The 22,906-nt window shown below is 43.9% G+C and overlaps 1 protein-coding gene across 3 annotated transcripts in view; it reads right to left on the minus strand.

Annotated features, from left to right (window-relative positions):
* Window positions 1-19,724, minus strand: part of TMEM163 (transmembrane protein 163) — a 206,056-nt gene extending 186,332 nt beyond the window's left edge. For all 3 annotated transcript variants that reach the window (XR_012072526.1, XR_012072527.1, XM_072960896.1), the window contains exons 1-2: window positions 19,289-19,724; window positions 13,839-13,958 (exon numbers count right to left, since the gene is read on the minus strand). Coding sequence is in view for 1 of the 3 variants with exons in the window: in XM_072960896.1 (XP_072816997.1) it covers window positions 13,839-13,958; window positions 19,289-19,484 (316 nt within the window). In the remaining 2 variants the exon portion in view is untranslated. The remainder of the gene's footprint in view (window positions 1-13,838; window positions 13,959-19,288) is intronic.
* Window positions 19,725-22,906: the final 3,182 nt, after the last annotated feature.

Genomic DNA, 22,906 nt, shown 5'->3' on the forward strand with positions numbered 1-22,906 from the left:
TGTTAAGTTTATTCATTTTTTTAATTGTTATAGTTAAAAATTTATTGATGTTTGTACTTTCTGTGTCTTAAATTTACAAAATCTTTACTGCCCAGTCATATGCCGGGTCTATATTCTCACATTTTCATTTAAAGGTTTTACATTTCTGCTTTTCAGGTTTAGTTTCTTAACTCACTTGGAATGTGTATTTGTATATAGTGGGAGGTAGAAATTTGCATTTTTTTCTACACAACCAATTTTCCAGTACCATTATTTCCCCCCCAATCAGTGATGTTTCTTCTCTCACATATCAATTTCCATATAAGTGTGGTACTAATTCTGAACTCCCTATTCAATGTCCTTGGTCTGTTTGCCCCAATAAATACCATAACCTCAACTGCTGTAGTTTTTAAAGTTTTGAAAAGGGCATACACCTTATTCTTCAAAATCTTCTTAGCTATTCTTAGTCCTTTATTCCTCCCCATAAATTTTAGAGCTTATCAACTTCATTGAAAAAAAATTATTGGAATTCTTAATGAATGCATGTATTCAGGTTAATCTACAGATTGATATCTTTATTATATGTCTTCCAAATCATGAAAATAGGATTTCTCTCTTTATTCAGACTTTTCTTCAAAAATTTTATTGTATTTATTTTTGTTAGCTGAGCTTTCTTCAAATTTTATTTCATGCACTTTAATAATATTTTATAACTTTCTCCATTAAGGAATTGTACATATATTAGATTTATTCCTTTTGGTTTGTTACTATCAGAAGTGGTATCATTATGAAAATTAAGAATTCTACTTCTAGGTTGCCATTGCATAGGAACACAATTGATTTTTGTATATTAAATTCCTATTCATCCTTAGCAACCTTGCCGAAATACGTTATTTCTTCTAACAGTGTCTGCAGACTCGCTTGTTTTCTCCCCGTAGAGCAGACTATATATACCATACGTGAGGAATGCTGAGGGGTTTTTTCCCCTTTCCAACCCATATATGCACTTTAACTTCTCTTAGTTGCCTTATTGAGCTGGCTAGGACATCAACAGCAGTGCTGAGAAGTGATAATAGCATGCATCCTTATCTTCATTCTAGATTTTATGAGATTGCTTCTAATATTTACCATTTATAATTGTCGACATTTTAAGTTTGGTACCCTTTATCAGGTTTAAACAATTCCCTTCTTTGTTAAAAGTTTTTATTTTGTCTTGAATTATAGCAAATGCTTTTTGCATGTCTACTGAGATATGCTGTAACTTTTCCTCTCAATTTATGAACATGGTGAATTACATAATAAATATTCTAATTACACCATCCTTGCATTCCTCAAATAAACACAACACGGTAATGATGGTTAGTTACTGCTTTGTTATATAAGCACAGAGAGATTTAGCTTGCTGGTATCTTATTTAAGATTTCTGCAATTATATTCATGAGTGATGCTTATCAATGAACTCTTCTCTGTTGTCTCTGGTTTAGATATCAAAGTAGAAACAGTCTCAAAATGATATGAGAAACTTTCCTTCTTTTTCAGTGAAACAGACTACATGAGACTGGGATTATCTAATTGTTGACTATTCATAAAAACACCTGTAAAACCATGCTGGCCTAGATCAGAGTTTCTCCACCTTGGACTATTGACATTTTGTTGTGGAGTGCTGTCCTGTGCATTGTAGGATATTTAGCAGCACCCCTGGCCTCTGTCAACCAGATGCCAGTAGCACCAGTTGTGACAACCAAATACGTCTCCTTACATTGCCAAATGTTCCCTGGTAATGTAGTGGGCAGGGACTTAGGTGCAAAATCATGCCTGAATGAGAATCAATGGCCTAGATTAACTTCCTCAATTTAAATAGGGCATACTCAGGCATCTTTTTCCTCAAGTCAATCATGACAGATTATGATTCTAGGAAACCATGCATTTCACCTAAGCTTTCAAATTTATGGGCATAAAACTATAAATAATATCATTTCCTAAATTTTTCTTTATTACTAATTATTGCTCCTCCTTTAATTCCTAATTACTTTTCTTCATTCCTTTTCTTTTGTGATCAGTCTTACCAGAGCTAAGCCTATCTTACTAGTTTTAAACATTTTTTAGTTTCATTGATTCTATTGTATCTTTTCCTCTTTCATTAATTTGTACTCTTAATCTACTGTTTTTTTTTCTTCCATCTATCTTGGATTCATTGTTTTTCTGTTTCTTAGTCTCTTGCTTTAGATAGTTTTGCTCATCGATTTTCAGTTTCTCATTTTCTTTAAATTCTAAATATTCCATCTCTCTCCCCCTTGAGATACTCAGAAAGGTGTTAATCTCCCAGCATACATCGTAATATATAAAGGTATTTTAGCTATTCTTGATTTCAAATGATCACTGCACTGTGGAGAGAGAACAGTAAAATATAGCTTCTTAGTAATTGGATACGACTACTTTCATGACCATAGAAGTGGTCACATTTATAAATGTTCCATAACATTAAACAGACTTGTTGGATGCACAGTTCAACACTGACCCCTTTTCTTTAAACTAAAGTTACAACCCACTGGTGGCACATAAAATCAATTTGATATGTTGTGACCAGCACTTTTTATAATGAAAGAGAAGAGAAATGATCATAGTGCACATTTTTTTTATTTTAAAATCTCTGGCATCAAGTCACTCACACGATGGTCAGCATGATACATAGTTCAACAGCAGCATTTTAAAAATTTCCTCGTGCAAAAATCATGTAGCATACTATAATTAAACGTGTCTTAGGTATGATGACATGTTATATATATACATACATGTAAAACTTAAGTTCAGATATACTAGGTCACATGCGCATTTTTTTTTACTACAGACAGCAATCAAAAATGTTTGAAAATCACTGAATTCCATGTCAAATAGTCGATGTCTTCACTAATTTTTTGTCTTTTCATTTTTCAACAAGCAAATGAGAATAAAGTCTACCATCATGATTATGATTTGTCAATTTCCACCTACAATTCCACCAATTGTGGTAGGGGCTTTGGAGTTTTGTTTGGTAAATACAGATTCACAAATGTTTTGTCTTCTGCATAAACTGAACCTTTGTTTATATAGTGACACCTTTTATGCCTAATAATGCTTTCTGTCTTCAAGTCTCTTATTTTCTCTGATTAACAAAGCTTCACTAACTTTTGGTTCCTATATGCCAGATACACCTTTTTCTACCCCTATACTTAAGCCATTCTGTGGCTTTATGTTTTAAATTTACCTCCCACTAACAGTACACCGCTAGATTTTTAAAATCCAATCTACCTAACTTTTACCTGATAGATTTAATCCATTTATACTTAACTACTCAAACGTTTGGATTTGTTTCTACTTTTTGCACTTTCTATGCTTTTTCTGCACCTTCCCCCCTCCCTTTTCCTGCTATCTACTGAAAAACATAAGTTTCTAATTCTCTCTTCCCCCCCTAACGGTTTAAAATGTATATACACTATTCCTTCCGTCAATTCCAAAAGTCTCAGGTACCTCTAAATACACCAACTCTTCTCTGTTTCCCCTTTTCCTACTTTTGGAATTCTTACCCATTTATACTGGAAATTTTCCTAACCTCCATGTCTCTTGGATAGAAAATATGACAGAGAAGTATGACTGTGCTACATTCAGGGTAAGTTTCTCAGACTACATTTTGGTTCACAATTTCTCATTGATTTCTGATTCACTAGCTATATTTTTCATTACAAATTGTTGCGTTTGACACTTCCAGGGAAATATGGCATGATGGTTCCTCACTTTTACATTTGCTTCCTCTAAAAAACTCACTAAATCAAGAGCAGAGAAATTTTTCTTCAAAAGGAAGACAAATCCATTAGAAGAAGAAAATGGAAAAGGCAACAAAAACTATTTTTGGATGCTAGAAAACATATGGGCAAGTAGTAATTGATTTAACAGACTCCAGAAAGCAAATTCCTAAGATGGCAGTGTGAAAGCAAAAAGGCAACCCAACTTACACTCAGGGCACTGGGAGAAGCGGAGAAACAACAAGAATTGGTGGTACAGTGTAACAAAGAGAACTGAAAACAGTGATGGATTCAAAGTCTATTTAAAAAGCACTCCTCCAGATTCCCTCCCCAGCTCTGCACAGAAGGGCAATGCCCTTCCCCCTACATGTCCTATCAGATAGTAGAGGTTGACTCTCTAAAGAAGGTCGAACAGTCTCTTGTTCGAGGAACACCAGACTTAGCTAAAGGTGAGAAAACCAAACCAAGTTCATAACCGGCAGACCAAACAGAAAGCTGAGATCTCACTCCTCCTCCCAAACTCAGCTTGCAAAATTCAGGCAGTCAGGCGTTCACCTTCCAGGCAGAAGATCAGAACGCCCTTCTCCGGGCAACCTGCGAAGCCCGAGAGGAAGGACTGGGAAGCATTAAACCACAATCCACCCAACAAAACAGTCCAACCCACAGGGAAGTCCACCCACAGGCTCAGAACTCTAGTCAGCTTTTCAACATGTACTCTTAACTTGTGCAGAAAATCAAGGCTCACCGCTCAGAGGATTCCTCACATGAATGATGAGCCCAAGGGAAACAGGAAAAGAAAGCACCCCAGAGGAAGACATCACGAGAAACAAAAGATTTTTTTTTAACTATCATTAATACTTTTTCAGAAAGATAAGATCTATGAAAAAGATCAGTAAGACAAGTTGGGTGACTTTTAAAAGGCACACTCAGACAATTAAAAAATCAACTTGATAGTAGGAATGAAAATCTTAGTAAAAAGGTAGGACTTCAAAGTGGAAGAAATTTCCCAGAAAGTAGAGGAAAAAGGCAGAAATGATAAAATGGCAAAAGAAAGGAAGGAAGGAAGAAGAAAAGAAAAAAGAAGGGAAGGAAGGAAGAAAGACAGAAAGACAGAAAGACAGAAAGACAGAAAGAAAGAAAGAAAGAAAGAAAGAAAGAAAGAAAGAAAGACAGACAGAAAGAAGAAAAGAAAAAAAGGAAGGAAGGAAGGAAGGAAAAAAGACAGACAGACAGACAAAGATGGGACTTACGTGGTGAAAAAGACCCTGCCACTGCAAGTCTCATACAAAGGGTTAGGATTTAGAATGGGCTAGGATTTAAATAGTAACCCTAGAAATAAGAATAGAACAGAGCAAAACCTTCAAAACGCTTAAGGAACATTATTTCCTACTGAGAATTTTCTATTAAGCCATCAGTCAAGTGTCAAGATATATTAATGACATTTCAGGCTTGAAAGCTTCACTTCCCATGTGCCCCTTCCTAGGGAGTTAAGAGAAGATAAGGGTGTAAACCAGAAAAGAGAAAAACATGGTATCCAGGAAACGGGGGAGTCAAGGGAGGGGAGAAATACTGCGAATGCCCAAATCAGTGGTGACAGGTGATCCGAGGATGCAGCTAAGGCACCTAGTAGAAAGGGCAACCAATCAGATGAGAGGATGTCAAATGGTTCTGAGAGAGATTTCTTCGAGAAGAAACTGACATAATTCCGCATCTGAAAATACCACAGAGAAGTTGAGGCTGGAATAAAAGTGCTGAATTAGAGTTTAATAAGAAGCAAAGTCAGAGAAAAGTAAACACAGGAATAAACAAAACAGATATTAAAACCAGAGAAAATTTAAAAATGGTGCAGAAAAGAAATAATCATTCTTGACCGTATAGCTCAGTGAGCAAGATTTATAGAATCATAATAATGCAAACCAGAACTATTATGGGAGGATGGAAATTCAGGAAGTCAGCATATTTGTGTGGGGCTAGGAAGGTAAAGAGTAAATTATCTTCTTCTATGGTGGGAAGTCAACAAATAATGCCTAAAAGACAAAAATGAAAGGGCTGGCATTAGAAGTCTGTCATTTATTCATACATATGTAAATACAAAAATCAACCGAAGGCAAAATGATTGCCAGGGTGGGGACGAGGAGGAAACAGAGAGGGGGGACTGTTACAGAGCTTAACTTTTAAAAACTACATCCATGTTACGACTTGCATAAAAACAACAAGAATAGATAGTTATTTGATTATTTTCCAGTTCCTCTTTTCAGTGTCTTTTCCTTCCATGTACTGGATTCCTTTTTGACTGTAAATATACTCATTTTACAGATTTTGTCAGGTAATGCTCTTATCTGTAATTCAAGTCCTACCCATGCCACTGTGTCACTCTTGTCATGGTGGACCCTTCCTCCGGAGCTGCCCAGTGCTGGATGATAAGCTCATCTGCTGGGGCTTAGCTGAGGTTCTACACTTGCTTCTTTCAGGTACTCCTTGGGTATTTCCAACCTAGGACCACATCCTCCTTAGCATCTCAGCTGGAGGGTTCCCAGGGGTGGTATCAACTCCTAAAGTGGACGCTATGGTGTATGCCCTAGATCCTCTCTTCAGACCTGGGCATCCATCCCTGCAGCTGCTGGGATGAAGGCTGTTGATGGCTTTCAGCTACATCCCTCCCAGCTCTGCCCTCTCCCGAAGGAATCCCAAGGTTGCACCTCTCCATGGGGCACCCCACACCCATGACTGGTCTGGCAACCTTGCTTCGATTAACAATTCTGAAGGGTCATCCCAGCCTCAAGTCCCCAGGGGACAAGCCTCTGAGGCAACAGCACTGACTTCTCCCTCTGCCCTGTGCCCCTCGCTCCCTTTTGGGTAGTATTCCTGACAGTCTCTCTCAGCCTCCACCCCCAAGACACTTCCTGCAGTAAATCTCAGAGTCTTGGACTCTATTTCTTAGGAAGTCAACCTATGAAAATTCCAAACACAAACTTGTATGAGGTCAGGGCTCACACGTGTAAATTCTAGTGAAGACTCCCAACCCTCACCCTGTGCAGAGCTATGCTGAGTCAGATAAGCTTGCTCACTGTCTTCCTAGGCTAGTGAGTGAGTTTATTCAGATCCATCCTTCCATTGAAGATAAAGTCCTCCAGTGCATTTACTTTATACTGAGATCTTAGTTTCCTAAGCCCTTCCTAAGCCTTCCTGCACTCCCACCCAGGGCAGCCTTGGCTTCTGCATTAATAGCTCTGACTTCACCTCATTGCTTCTGAGTTGGGGGGCACCCCTGGGGGCTGCAGACTGGCCTTTCTCTAACAATCAGTGATGTCCTTTCTCAAGTATCCTATGTGTCTAGTGGGGGAGTAGGGGAGGGTTTCAGGTTATCCATCCTACCCCACTGCCCTCCCATTTTGCTCTGGTGTCGACAGACTTCCCCTTATCATTAGACCTAAGCTCTTCAAGAGGTCGGACAGATTGCTCCACTCCCTAATGTCCTCTGTGGTATCCAGCACAGCATACTGTCCCTCTGCAACAGGCACTCGCTAAGGACTGGATGAACACATCCACCCGCTGGAAGGAAGGATAGGCTGCCAGGAATGCAAAGTGAGGACCAAGTTCCTTTATTGGGGGAAGGAGGGGTCTCTTAGTTCAGCGGGCACCATCTGTTACTTCTGATTCTCAATAACCTACATTTCAGCCCTGAGGACAGGGCACCAGGAAATAACATCTTCTCAATGAGGAGCTAGGCCTGAAATTCATCTTTAAGAGGCAATTCCCAGAGGACCAAATCACAGCCCTGGAATACAAGCAGACCAGAAAACTCCTTCTTGTCACTGGCTAACAAATAGGACCAGAAAGAGACTGAGAGGCAACAGGAAAAAATGGGAAAAACCCTCCTGAGTTTCCCACAGGCACCGGCCCACTTCCTAGCAGAGCCCAGGCTCAGCAAGGAAGGGCCAAGCCTAATGAGATGAGTCCAGCTGGGGCTCCCTGTCCAGCTCCCCTGAGTCACCACCAAGGCAGTGTGACAAGGATACCCCCGTGCTAATGCACCCTGGCCACACTTTTAATTAAATGCTGTGTGCAGAATGCAGGGAGGAGGGAGGCAGAACTGCAAGCAGCTGCTGAGACCCCTCCTCCACTCTCCGCTGGAAACAGCAGCTCTTTGTCAGCGTGGAGACTCAAAGATGTGCTCTAGTAGCAGTGAGCAAGTCCCCATCAACAGAACCCTGGATCCTTCTGTCCGAGAGGAGACAGGGTGGAGGGGGAGTGGAGGGACGGGGAAAGGGAGACAAGGGGGCTGCATCCCCCTTTCCCCATCCCTGCTATGCACAGAGGTAGAGGCATCCCAGGTGCAGCTTTCCCCCTGGTTTACACTCATTTGAAAAAGCTGCTATTCCTTTTTCTGAGTTTTTTTTTTTTTTAATGGAGGTATTGGGGATTGAACCCAGGACCTCATGTACGGTAAGTATGCGCTCTACCAGTGAGCTATACTTTGCCCCCTTTTTTCTGAGATCTTTATCTGCAAACATACATCCTCAACCTGCTGCAGCCACGTTGGCCTCAGCAGAGAGACCTCAAAAATGATCCTAGTCCAACGAATATCTGAGCGCCAACTATGTTAGGCGCTGAGAAGACAGAAGGGAGAAGACGGGACCCGGCCTTGGAGGAGTGTCTGTAGTGCGAAGAGCAACCGCACAACGATGCAAGTATTGGGTAAAGTTCCTGAGTGACCAGTGTCCACGGGACCATGAGAACCAAGGTGCATTTCAATTAGCCTGGAGCGTCAGGGAAGGCTTCCCGGAAGAGGGGAATCTTTCATCTCAATTTTGAGAGATACATAAAATTCGGCAAGAAAACAAAGCATGGGTGTCAGGAACTAAGAGCTTCTGAGGCCAAGGGCAGAACAGGCGCACGGGGATGGCAGTGAAGAGCAGGACACAGCATCTGAGGAAGTACAAGGAGCATTTGTGGGCTAGCGCGGCAGGAAGCCAGGAGATGGGAGGAGGTGAGTCCAGCCAGGAAGGAGGGACCAGGGTCAGGAGAAGCCTCGTGGTACTCAGAGAAGCCGGACTGAAATACTACTCCGCCTTCCGTGTACCATCAGAGAGCCAGCATTGCTAAGCGGGGTCGCCGGTGTGGGGACAGGGGTGGGACAGGCATCAACCTTTGAAGACAGGACCATGAGGGTTTGAAAGAGGAACCCAGAGGCGGGAGTGTTATCAGGATGAAGTTCCCAAACCGTGTTTCAGCCTGTTCCTCCCTCCTTGCTTCAGCTGCTCAGAAGCAGCCCCCCGTGGTTATCATCCACCCAGCACACTTACAAGGAGCAAGTTATCCCCATCAACACGCCCAGTGTGCGGCTCACAAACTTCCTGCCCGCATCCTCCCCCGACCCCATCACCCGACTCGGCAGCCCAGGCAGGACGCGGCTGGGAAGTTGTTCCAGAAGACTCTCCACCTCGAATCTACTTCATGCTACATGGGGAAAACAGTAGCTGGGAAGAGACCTGGGCTGTTTAAGCACCAGCAAAGTAAGACACTAGATCTAACCTAAGTAGCTGCCAGCAGGTGTATCCAGGCACTACACCTGGGCTTCAGATGCACGGAAAATGTCTAGAAGAAAATACAAGACACTGACAACAAGGCGGGGGGCGGGGGGGGGGAGGAGGAACTGGGAGAGAGAGGTTAGGATGGGAAAGAGACTGGCACTGTGACCCCTTGGCCTCCTGGATTGTTATAATGTGCACATACTTCTTTCATCGGTAGAAATAAATAAGAGCAGTAAACAAGAAGAATGAGCATTCTAGGAGCAGAATGGAAGCTGCTTGTTGAAGACTTCGGCTCAGAGAAACAGGTCATGGGCTGAGTCTCGGATGCCGGCACGGAGGTGAGGGCCTCACCCGCGTCAGTATCTACTGGAGCTGGGGACGCAAGAGGGAGACCTGGAATGAGGGAAATACACAAGCGATGGAGAAAACTCCTCAGGGCTGGTGAGGCCTCTCTGAGGAGTTAGCCTCCTGGATACCCGTGGAAGATGAGTTTGGCTGAAGGACGCGTGCTCCAGTCCTGAGAAGTTGCGGTGTCTTGAGAAAGAGGGGGCCAGGGCCGGGGCAGGCCAGACATTTGAGGCCATGGTAACCATTACTATGTTACTCTCAGGGTACCATAGAGCCACGGGAGGGTCTTATGCCTTTTCCACCTCACAAATGTGTCAGGGGAGAGAATACTAAGAAAGTTCCCAGACATATTTTGTTGAGTTTACAGAAGAATCTGTAATTTCATTTCATCTATCTCTCAACTCTTGGACTCAGAAATTAAAAAGAAAAAGAGTAAGTACACTTGATCATTTTTAAGGGTCCAGCATTTACACTGAAGTCAGATATATTATTTTATATATAAATATAAATATAATTCCCCAATATAAACTCACTCCCTTCAGAAATTTTTCTCATTCTTAAATCTGATTCACAAAATTTTTGAGTGAGCTTTTTCTGAGAAGATCTTAGTTTGGATTCCTTTTTTTCTTTTTTTTAAGCGGAACTATGTTTCTTAGGAAAGGTATTCCCCTGAGAATGTTTCAAATATATCTTCATTTCCCACAGAACATGTATCGAGTGCCTAAAAATTAACTTGCACTCATTCAAACCTCAGAAAGAGTCAGAATGCGTTTTCCTAAATCATTCTAACAGAGATATCAATGATGTCAAAACCCTGAATTCTGAAACAGAACTTCTGTTCTTTTTCTAGCCTCATTATTAAAACAGATTTTTTTTAGGGTTTGTTCGTAACAGGATTGCCATTTTCCATGCTGCCTACCAATTATAAACAGAAGTAATTTTAAAGCCAAACTAGAGCTGTCTCTGAAATATTCAAGATGTATTGCCATCTGGTTTTATATCAGCATTTGAACAGGTCCAAAAATCAGTACATTACCAAGTATTATCAAAAATAGTTCATATCCCTTTCAAAGCACATACTCCTTTCAAAATACTTTCAAGTCACAAACTGAAAATTCACCTAATTTTTCAGACCATACCGGACACATGTATGTCAACCATAGTTACATATATAACTGATTTATCACAGATCACTCAGTAATGCTGACCAAAGCTAGTTTTATCAGTAGGTCTTCTAGAAACTACTAATTTGAAAAAACACAGCATACCTGATTACCTGGAAGCTTATAGGCAGTGAAGGGTAATCGTCTTTATTTGCAGTGGACACACTGTTTAAAATTTGAATCTTGCCAGTTCTGAGAAAAAAGGTGTCCCCAAAACCCACATATATCCATCACTCTCATTTCCAAACACAAAAGAGACCACAGCATTTCTTCAGAGGATGCTCAGCTAAAAATCAGCATCTACGATTCAAGAGAAAATGGCAGGTGAGGAGACAAAGATGAGTTTCTAACTGAACCAGCAGATGTGGCTCCAAGACACATCCCTGAGCAGGAGAGCTGCTGGAAGGACCATCCAACTGCCTCAAAAAAATTCAACTGTTTGCCAAATAAATGAGACCTTAGCCTGGGATCTCCACAAACCTTTAGATGAAATCTGTTTCTAAGAAATCTTTTCCCTCCACCTAACTAAAAAAAAAAAAAAGCTTTTAAAAATCTCTCAGCTCATTCATTTAACAACCTTCAGTATTGATTCCATGCCAAAACGGACGTTCATCCTGCCCCCAGAGTTTACCATCCAGTAGTGGCAAGAAGACATGACAATAAAAACTCTTCATCATGATTATCACCTCCTGACATCACACATACACACACTCCAAAGACTTCTCTGTCATCTCAAAGGATCACTTCTAGTAATTCCAAAGCAATTCTTTTTAAAAATACTAATTGGTTCAACCTGACCATTTCACTGGATGGAGCAGGGGTTCACCAAGCCAGACTATTCCATTTTATCCCGCCTTTCTGCCAACCACTTCCTCGGAGAATAAGACTGGGGCACCTTCTGATACTGTTTAAAAAATATATTTATTGCTATTTCTGAAACGTACCATTTTCCTTTAAATATTAATTTAAACAACTTCAAAAGTCAGCTTCTATGGCTTAATCTCTATCGATTTTCTTTCCCTTCAAAACTATGAAAAGGATTGCACAAAAATCTGTCAAGATGTAAATGCTTTAAAAAAGATTTTAAATATTCCATATTGCAAATGCAATTAAGAAACTAAAGGGTAAAACCAACAACCCTAACAATAAAACCAGAGACCACCCCAAGGGCTTAAAATATGAAACACACACACACTAAAGCTACTGTATTGTTAAAATGGGAAAAAATATAGTTTATCTCTATATTAACTGAACCAAAGCAGTTGAAAGCAACTTGGGAACAAATTCAATGTACTATAGACAACAACATAGATCATAATATCATGCGTATACCAATGCCAACATTTTATAGGCAAGAAATTAGAGGAGTTAAATTATTTGCTTGCTTTAAAAAGGGGGTGAAATCATTTTGAAAAGAAAAGGACCCCCTTCGACAAAGCAATATTCTTAGTCCACAAGCATTATGCGACAGTCTTTTCCTATTAAATGGAACAAAATTGTCAAGATAACCCAACTGATCAGGCATAACCAAAATTTTCCTAATTTTTCCTTATTATGAGATTAAGTAAATCAAATGTAGAATTCTTCTCCCAAAGGAAAAACTTACTCAGTATTTCTTCACATTCAGGTCCTCATTCAAACGCCCACATTATAAAGTCGTAACAGCTCTATCAGACATACAGACGTGTCTGAGTAACTATTATTCTGTTTGTAAATCACCTCCCTTCACGACATTCCTTTCTTTACATATGTAAATTAGCGTGTCAGATTCGGAGCCCACCACCAGCCACCGCGACCAAATTATCCTCCAGGGACATCAATCGGGCTTGTTATCCTTGTTTCAGCATAAAAAGAAGAGGAGAGAGGAAGGAGTAGCTATTTTCAGGAATCAGAATTCTACTTGATTAGATTTCAATGTTTCTACCCTGAAATGCATTATCCTTGGCTTCTAAATGTGTGGCTTTTCTTAAAAACGCCAAGACACGGTACAGTGTTTCCAATATAAATTGCTTCAAGGAATATATGCCTAGTTTTGCAGGGAGCATTTGGCCAAATTCTAATAATTCCTCTTGGGAGCCAACACCAACTTCCATCAGCAGCTGTAACTGCACAGAGCAGAATTTTAAAGACACAGAGGGCAGTATCTTCCAGCGGACACAGCCCTTTCTTCTCCTACTCAGTGGGTTGCCACATGAGCCACCTTATATGATATTCATCCCTTAGAATATAGATCTTTCTGTTAAGGTCATAAATTAATCATGAAATGCACAAAGTACATTCTTTTCCCCAGCATAAAGAAAGAAAAAGCACTGTGGTTTCTAGCAAGGTTGAGCTGACGCTGAATGTCATTACTTAAGCTTGTGAATCACTGCACGATTAATAAGAATAAACAGCATCCACATTTCTATAGGCTGCCCATGTTAGCTGAGAAAACACATGTCCTGGTGCTTCCTACCATGGAAACAGGACTATCCATCAGCGGAAAGTGTTCCGTTGTCTTAGTTCTTCTTGATTATAATAAATATTTTTATTTCCGTGGCCACTGAAAACTTGAGAGAGGACCCTCCCATTTTTCTTTCATTAGAATGTGCAGATGATTTTATTCTAAACCTTTCACAGATATAGTCGGGAGGAAAGGAGAGACTACAATACTGCACTCATCTGGTTGCATTAAGCTCAAAATATAAATCTCAAGGATGCATGTCTGTCACATGTCAGCCCTGGCTGAAGGCATCCACCAGGAGAATATTTTCACTATTCAGCTGGCAGCTAGAATCTGCTTCCACAAACCCGCATACTGATGAGAGCCAAGGCTCTCAGTCCTGTTCTCTGTTTCTTCTTCTTAGCCACTTCTCCCCTCTGCAGAGGAGAGAAGCCATCTTACTAATTTATAAGTACCCTGACTCTGCAACCATTGAAAAAAATTTCCTCATCAGTAACAGGCAACTAAAAGCAAAAGCGCATCCCACAGGAGTCAGAGAATAAAACGGGCAACATCAGCACATACATCGATCAGCAAGACTCCAGATACTCACTGAAGGCAGCCACCGCCAGGGCCAGTGTGACAATAATGGAGAACCAGGAGACCCACAATGCCTTCTTTCTGTAGTTCTGGGCTTCGTGAGGTTTTAGTCGAGTGCTGCTTTCTAGTAAGCCTGACAAATACAAGGAGAAAAGGAAGTTAGACATTTCCTTCTTAAGAAACCCACAGCCAGAGCTACACTTTCTTATTCCAAGGATTGCAAACTGACAGCCCGCAGGCCAAGACATATTTTTTTTTCCTGAAATATAGCTGATTTATAATATCATGTTAGTTTCAGGTATACAACAAAGTGAGTCAGTTATCCAAGATGCATTTTGACATTCACGAGAGTCACGTGGAAATCAGGCTTTCTGGCTCCCGCAGGTTAATGGCAGCTGTCCTTTTTTAAGGAACCTGTGACCATACCACTCCCTGACCTCATGTATGACACCCGCCATCCCCCTGCCCTTGTGTTAATCTGAGTGGTTCACTGGCTCACATAGGCACTGTTCCTTCTAACAAGGCCCTTTCGTTAGGAAAATAGCACGAATAGTCCACATTGGGCTGGGCACTGGGGGTCCTCAGCCTTGGCACTGATTTGCATAGATCCACCAGCATGGTCCTAAGGGTGGACTGGGTTTTGCTCAAAGCAATGAGTCATGGAATACAAATGCCCTCCTTGTTCCCTTAGACAATTAGCAGGAGGAAGATATGGACCATTTCTCTTTAAACACAACCAACAGCCATCAGACCTAAAGAATATGCCATGTTTTCTGCCCACCTCTTTCTTCTTTACAGCATCTATTCCTTTGTACAAAGCATATGTCAAAAAATTCTCAGAATATTAAAGCGAGGCAAATCTGCTACAACTGGGAGTAGCTAGATTCCCGGGTGGACCATGTGTAAGAAAAGGTTGACTGTGTCTCCTATGCTTTCAAAGTTAAGAGTCCTCAACCACAGAAATTCATGACGACTCTGAATCAATGCCCAAGCTTCTACAGCTTTGGGTTGAAGACTGAAACATCTTCCATATGATCTTGATTTACATACTTTTCTATGAAAATAGATCATATACAGCATCTCCTAGTCACATAGAGAACCAAATTCTTAGTCCAACATTTAACATAAACAGGAGCCTATGACACCATCTCTGGCCAAACAACCCATAATAGACCTTTCAGAGGTGCAGCAGCCTCATCACAACGGCTCCAAACAATGAAGAAATTGGTAGTCAGAGCTCAAGCACCCATTTGTAAAATACTGTACAGCGTGCAACATTATCACGCCTACACAGTGTATAAAAGACATCTTCCCTCTAAACTGACTGCGCCCCACAGTAAGCCTCTGGTTGCCAAAAAACTGTGTCCTGTTCAAAAATTTTAACAAGGACCCTGTTAAAACTTCCCAGTTGCATTTACTACCCAGACCCAAGAAAGGCCAATATAAACACCTTCTCCATCCTCACTGTAAAAATCTCCCCAAACGTTCCTTAGTAAGTGCACATGGATGGAAAAGAGAAAAACCTCTTATGAAGTCCTGCCCTAGATACAAGTGATTTCAAATTATCCTTTTGTCTACTTCTTTTTATTCTTTTGTCTATTTCCTGAGCTGCTAAAAAACACCCCATTGTAATTTTCAACTACAGTCATTCCTGACTCCAGTTAGAGCCATAACCCAGAATAAGCAGATGCCACTGACTCCCAGTAATTTATTTCCCTTTCCCCAAATGATATAAAAATCTTTCTTTCATCCTGGCCAGTTGATTTGCAGGAGAGGTGAAGCTGTAACATTTAAGTACTGACACAAAGAAGCAGTTTATTTGCTGGGTTTTTTTGACAGCAACCATCTCAGAGAGGGTATCCACTGGGGGGTAAAAACAAGGTTCCTTCTAGAAATAGATTTAATTTTCTAAGAGAAACAGCAATGATCCAGGTTTTCAATCCCACCACATGACATTTATTTTTCCTTCTAAAGCCAGCTGTTTCCAACAATATGCCTGGACCTGACCACACAGACCAACCAACATGCCTCACCACCCCACCCACCCCACCCCCCGCCATGGGCCAGCACTCCCCGGGAGGAATTCGAGATGCCAGCTCACGTGGGCTGGACTGCCTGGGTAAGGTAGCACTTGAATCCTCTAAACAGCAGAACTGATGGTCTTTCCCTAGACCTGATCCTGTATGTGCCTCCCTATGAGAAGTTTCAAACTTTAAAAATAGGAATAAATGTAATGAGAAGACCATTCAAGAAGGGAGGAAACTTCCCTATTTCTATCTAACCTTTGCTTTTTTCCTACTAGTTTTCCTTCCTAAAAATATAGCCGATACCAAGAATGGAAAACTCCCCACTCTTCAAAGGGAAGTGGAGTATAATGATCTATGAAGACCCAGCTCATAAACGATCTGCACACAGGCACCTCGACTTCTGCCTGTGTTAACTGCACACACACACGAGCAAGCCATAGAGATGTGATGAGAATTTCGAAAGTTTTCAGGAAGCTGTGCTTCAGAAGCAGAAGAAAGTCAGCACAGCCTAGAGAAGCCAAGGCAGGCCTCAGATTTCCACACAGGGCTAGATCCTTGCTACCCACAGCTGGCCTGCACATTCAAATTTTTAATCCCACTCAAATTTCAGATATGTGTAATTTGGGCCTAGTTAGAGTAAGTGTAAGGGTTGTATTAATGAAGGACTGATACCTTATTACTGGGGTGGAAGAGATACAAATACATGCAGGGAGGTTGAAGGCAATAGTCATTTCCATGCTAGTATGAAATTAGTTCCAATTGCTTTCCCCTAAGGGCTAGTCACGCTTGGATTCTCTGAAGGAGAATATTCATTAGATGGGAAGGAAGTAGGAAATGCTGAAGCATAAAACACCCTAAGGCCCTAAGACTTGGGGCAGAATGATGGGAAAACACTTGTGGAGAGAAGAGTGGGTATTACAAAGGAGGTGGTGGACATGCATAAGACAACCTTGGCCTATTTTTCGTTTCTTTAGTCCCTGAAAGTCCTGGACCACAGAGTTCTTGCTCCTAGAACTACAAGGCTCAGCCAAGTGGCACTGTAGTTACTGACAATATGAGCTAACTAAGTTTCTGGGAACCAGCCCACATCACTTCTAAAGGAAAAATACGTCTAAAGTCCTCAAGCACTAGATTATAAAGAGAAACTCTGAAGTCAGATGGAGCCTGTAACAGGGTCCTGATAGCTCAGAAGGAATTTAGGGCAAGAGAGAAGGCCAAATATAGGTACAAATCCAGGTGCTTCCCCCCACCCCACCCCCCACACCTTAGAGACAGTATTTAGGACTAGAAGCTAGCAAGCCAGGCGGGATATAGAGATTCACAGAGGACTACAGAGGTTTCCTCCTCCTCGAATCCTCTCACCATGAGGAAAAAGGTAGCTGCCATCGAACCGTTCCTGGGGGATACAAAAATCAATATTGGAAAGATGCGGCCTGCCCCATAAGAAAAAATACCACAAACATAAGATATTATAATAAACCTCTCTCGGGAAGCTTCTGATTTATTTAATAAAAATTACTCAGTCATCATTAACTCTTTGCTGCCAGGAATGGAGTCAAACAGAAGCATTCAATGCTACAAGGCTCTGGGTTCTTTGGGAGACAGGGTTCATCTTAACAGAGAAGCAAGTGTGTGATACGCAACGCTTTCACACAGTAACAGCTTATGAACAGTGAATGCTTTCATGCTATAACATAATGGAAAATGCAATTCAGTTGGCCAGTGAAAAAGAACCCTAAGAAGGAATTCAGAAGGGCTTTTTACACTTGAGCGTGAGCTGCAAAATGACACTAAATATTAACTCGCCCTAGCACTTTTTTCCCTCCTATCATTTTGTGAGGTGGGGAGAAACAGGACAGCTTTAACAGCTGACCTGCAATGCTACAAGAATAAGCTCGGCCCGGAGTTCTTTCTTCCATACAAAAATTTTAAATCCTACATTAGTTGCAGAGTGTAAGGTAATTATTGCGACCTACAGTAAAACTGATAGGTTTTGCTGGGTGCTTGTGATGTTACCAATCATCAGCTCTGAAGTGATAATCGAGTTGTGTGAGACTAGGAGGAGAAATTGCAACATAGGTGAAGAACTCGTTGCAGCTGGAGCGGCTCCAGTTCTCGCCCGAGCATCCCCGCCGATTCTCTGGGAATTGCCGTTTCCATGTCATTTCTGTTTCACATGCTACAGTTTAAAATTTCTAAAAGGAAAGAAATCGTGCATCCGAACACTAAAACCGGAATAAAAATGTACAGGAGATACCAAGAATAGGAAAGAAAACCTGCTAAGACTAAAATATAAAAACCCGCCACAGCCAACAAAATAAGGCTTCCAAGAACAGGGGGTGGAGGTGGCGATGAGCCGGCTCTCCCTGTAGGGCCTGGCTGTAAGAATCCCGTTTTCGGCCACTAATCGGTTTTAGCATAACCACTGAGTCTTTTTGAGGGGGCCGATTTGGATTTCGATTCAGCAAAAAGCAGAAAATGTACAGACGTGGCTAAGAACTGGGCTCTCTCCGAGCCCAAAGGAAACGTGGGAGGGGGGAAAAGAGAGATGGAGGAGAGATACACAGGAATGAACAGGGTAGTCTCTCCTGCCCCATGTGGGCAACTCAAAGGGGGCAAGGGCTGTCCGTCGGAAGGTCGGGTTTGGTCTCCCAGGAAAGAGAGGTTTGTGGGGTTCCAGGCCAGTGTCTTGAGAGGGATTCTGAAGGGACTGGGGATGCACGACACGGGAACCACCAGGTTCCAGTGGCATCCATCCAAATGAGCTTGGTGGACCGAACCCAAGCGTCCCAGTCCTCTGCACCCCACCCTTACCAGACAGTGGGGCCGTGACCCACGGTAAACTAGGTGAATGAGGTCCGGGGGTCCCCGACTCCCCTTCCCCGGGGACGTCGCCGAGAGACTCCTCGAGGCTAAATCCGCAGAGGGAAGTTCTCCTGGGGAGCCGGCGGGGTTCAGAGAGGGCTCGGGAAGGAGGATGCACCGAGCTTAGGACCCTCCCCAACTAAGCGGGGCCCGGAGTCCCCTGGGAGCGCTCGACTCCAAAAGGAAAAGAAAAGAAAAACACACACACACACACACACACACACACACAACGCCTCCCGCAAACTTTTCCAGCAGGCGCCGGAGGGGCCGGAGCTGGCGGAGAGGAGGGCGCGGGCCCCTGACAGGTCGCCCAGCAGGCAGTCGGGTTGGCGGATTCCGGCGAAGGCGCGGCTGCCGGCGAAGGCGCGGCTGCCTGGGCGGCGCGGGCGGCTGGAGGTGGGGCTGCCGCCCTCTGCCCTCCGCGCCTTCGCGGGAAATCCGGGCTCCGCGTCCTCGCGCGCTCCAAGGCGCCAAGCCCCGAGCCCGGCCCCACCCGCCAGTGGGGAGAGGCGGGCCCTGCCGGGGGAAGGGGCCAGGCCGGGGAAAGGGGACCGGGGCGGCGCACGCTCACCTCGACCCTCCAGCCCGTCACCGAACTGGCCGCTCTCGCTGATCCGCAAATGCCGCTCCTCCTCGGGCTGAGGCGGCTCACGCGAGGGGGAGCTCAGCGGGCCGGGGACGGCTGCCAAGGGCGCGTGGCCCCGGGGCGGCGGCGGGACCGCGGGGCCCGGAGGGCTGCGGCGCTCGCTGCCCGCGGCCGGCTCCATGGCGCGGGGCTGCGGATCCCGGCGGCGAAGACAAGCGCAGGGGCGACTCGAGTCAGAAGTGCGAGGCTCCGCGGCTGGGAGCGAGCGGAGGGATGGACCGACCGCTCGGAGACGGAGGGAGGGCGGGCGCCGCGGAGTGGAGGTGCGCCGGCTGCAGGGGGCGGGGGGTGTGCGCGTGGCCGGTGGCAGAGGCTGGAGCCCAGTTGCCGCCGCCGCGCTCCGCCCCCGGGGGCAGGTGCGTGCGGCAGGGACCCGCCCCGAGGCCCCAGCACAGAAGCCCGAGCTCCGAGGCGGGTGGGAAGGGAGGGATCCGGCCCGGCCTGGTGCCCGGAGGCGCGGGGGTGTCGAGGGGACTACTGGGGGAGCCGGGACCAACAGGAAGCCGGGGCAGGGCCTGGTGAGGGCGTGACGGGACACCTGCCCCACCCGTGCTGCGGGATGGTGACCACAGAAGACCTCCCCTTGGACGGGACTCCTCTGCCGTCCGAGAAGCCTGCGGCTGCGCTTGAACAGAAGAGCGAGCGGCGCCCTAGTTTGGCGTCTTTCTCCTCCGGAGCTGCACAGGCTTCAGAAGCTGAGCAGGATCTCCTGCCTGGGTTGCCATCCTCACCGCCCATCCCGGGAAAACGAGATTCACCTGCCCCCAAGCCCATTCGTGTCGGGCCTTCTGGGAGCTTCGACTGCCCGCCAGCACCAACTTAAGGGCACCACACGGCGCTCTAGATGTTTGGACCCCCCAGGCTCCGCAGTTGCGACTGTCCCTGGGCCTTTGTCCCAGCCAGTCCCCCACCAGCATTCTACTTCCATTCTGAGTATCCAAGTCTTGCCGGTATTTAAGGACTCCGATCGAAGCCTGCCTTGGCTTTCTTGGCGCGGCCAACCGTTCCCACCTCTGACCGCGCGGAGTTCGCACCCTAGCGCGGTGGCGCTAATCTCGGCAGCGAGGCTGCAACGTCGGCCACGCCGGGACCAACGCCTGCTGTTGTTACCTCGGAGAGGTGCCGAGGGGGATGGGCCATTTATCAGATTCAGCTTGAACGTAGTGGTAACAACATCCAAATTCCCAAATCTAGATTTCACCTTCATATGTCTATCAGTCTTCAGACTTAATGTCCTCTAAAACGCCAATTCCTCATTTAAAGCCTGCCTATTGCAGGGGGAGGGCACCCTGTTTTTTTGAAGAGTCACTAGTTTCATTTCTCATTCTTGCTTTGCCTGAGATCGAAATCGGAGTGGGATTTAGCTTTTGTTGTGCAATGGAAACATCACTAGAACTAGGAAGAGGGTCCCATTTTACGTTCCTGTTGGGTTGGAATGAGAATATTCGAGTTGACCTTGGCCAACTAACTTTACCTGTTTGATCACTAATCTAACTACAAACTGAAAGATTTTGACTAGGTCGTTTCAAAGGCCCCTTTTTGCTAGGAAGGGAAGGAGGAAAGGAAGTAGAAAAAACCGCTATGATAATTTGAACAACAACAAAAAAAAACCCCTACAATTTCTATCCACTAGTCTTAGTTCTGTCTCCTGAGGTAGATACCCTGCAGATGTCTGTAGACATCCCCCCCCCACACACACCTGTTACTCCCCACCCAGACTTTTTTTTTTTCCTCCAGGTTTTCCCATTGAATCCCTCTGTCCATGGCTCATGAACATTAGAATCACCTGGGGCATTTAAGAACAAAAATACCCAAGACTCACCTACTGCTAGAGATTCTAATATCATAGGTGATAATGAACGTTTGGGGGGTTAACATTTTTTTATTTATTATTACTGTTTTTAGTGGAGGTACTGGGGGACCCCGTGCAAGCTAAGCACTCTACCACTGAGCTATACCATCCCCCTATAATGTGTATATTTTTAAAAGCTCCCTCCCCATTCTTAAATCATCTGGGAAGCTTTTTTTTTAAAATGTATTTAAATGCTGACTCCTTGTTCTTTGAGATTCTGATTAACAGATTTGGTTGAGAATTTTCATTAGAATAACACACACACACAGACACACACACTCACACTCTGATGTAGATTATTCTAGGACCACCTTTGTGATTTTCAGTACTTAACTACCATCCACAATGTGGAAGGATTTGCCCCCTTCTCTCTCCCTCTCTCCCTTACACACACACACACACACACACTCAAGGTCTGTGCTCTCAAAGGAGCAAGGTTCTCTAGTCCAGCGCATCTCAAATCTGAACGTGCAGGTGAACATCTGAGATTCTTGTTAATGTTAAAATGCAGATTCTTACTCTGTAGGTCTTGGGGTGGGAGCTGAGATTTCTAACAACCCTTCAGGTTGCTGATGCCGCAAGTCTGAAGACCACACTCTGAAGTAAGGATCTAGGAGTTATTTATTACTCATGGGATAAATATATTTTCCTTCAAGTTCCAGCTGCCCTGGCTCAATAAGGCATTCTGCTCTCCCCCAGAAAGATTTCTCTGACTCCAGCTCTCCCTAGGCTCTCTTTTTTGTGACCTCTAAGTATTCACATAATAATTCACTGCTTATTTCATGTCTGAGGCAGGGAATGTGGTGCTGGCCTGATCCCCATTTTCCCTCAGCCACATCTACCTGGATGCCAAGAACACGGTGTTCCCCCAAACAATCTCTGCTGATTGACTGGGAGATAATATTAGCTTACAATCTGGAGGATGCACTGTGTGCTTGCTCAGCGTTTTACATGCATTGTCTCCATCCCTTAACTACTACTATCATTTTACAAAGGAAGAAATCAAGGCAAGTCTGTTAAGCTCCGTCTAGCACCACAGTCCACAGCAGTGCTGCCCTCTGGGGGCGTTTCGGCAATTTGCAGGTGCTTTAATTGGTGACCACAATAAGGGGAAGGGGACACTGGCATTCATTGGGGGTGGAGGAGGAGGCAGGGAGTCCCACCATGCTAGGATTTTGCAGCACAATGATTGCTTGGGTCCCACATAGCTCTCATATGTCTGATTGGACGTTTGTTGTGGTTAAAATGTTTCTAATTACAGTAGAACTATAACTTTTCCATAGAAACACAAAATATTTTTGCAGCATTTGAATACAGACTGGCTTTTCTGTAAATGTAACTGCTGTATAAGTCTAGGAGAGATTGTACTTTGTTCACCGTTGTGGAAAATCAGGACAATGAAGCCAGTTCCACTCAGGGCACCTGAGTCAGCCATCAATACATCAGCACCTGTCAAACGTATGTCACAGACCCAGTAATTCCAGATGTCTATATGAATATTTTTATTCAGCTCTTATTTCAAAATGTCAAAAATACAGAAAAAGTGTCAGTAATATTCAAGTCTTGTATTATTGCTCTTAAATTGTAATTAGCTGCAAGTATCTGACTATTTTATGACTTCTGATACAGATCCAAGCATTTATAAAAGCAAATATATATTAAATATTAGCTGGTTTACTTTCACTCCTCCA

Source organism: Vicugna pacos, chromosome 5 (assembly GCF_048564905.1).
Source record: "Vicugna pacos chromosome 5, VicPac4, whole genome shotgun sequence".
Classification (NCBI taxonomy): Eukaryota; Metazoa; Chordata; class Mammalia; order Artiodactyla; family Camelidae; genus Vicugna; species Vicugna pacos.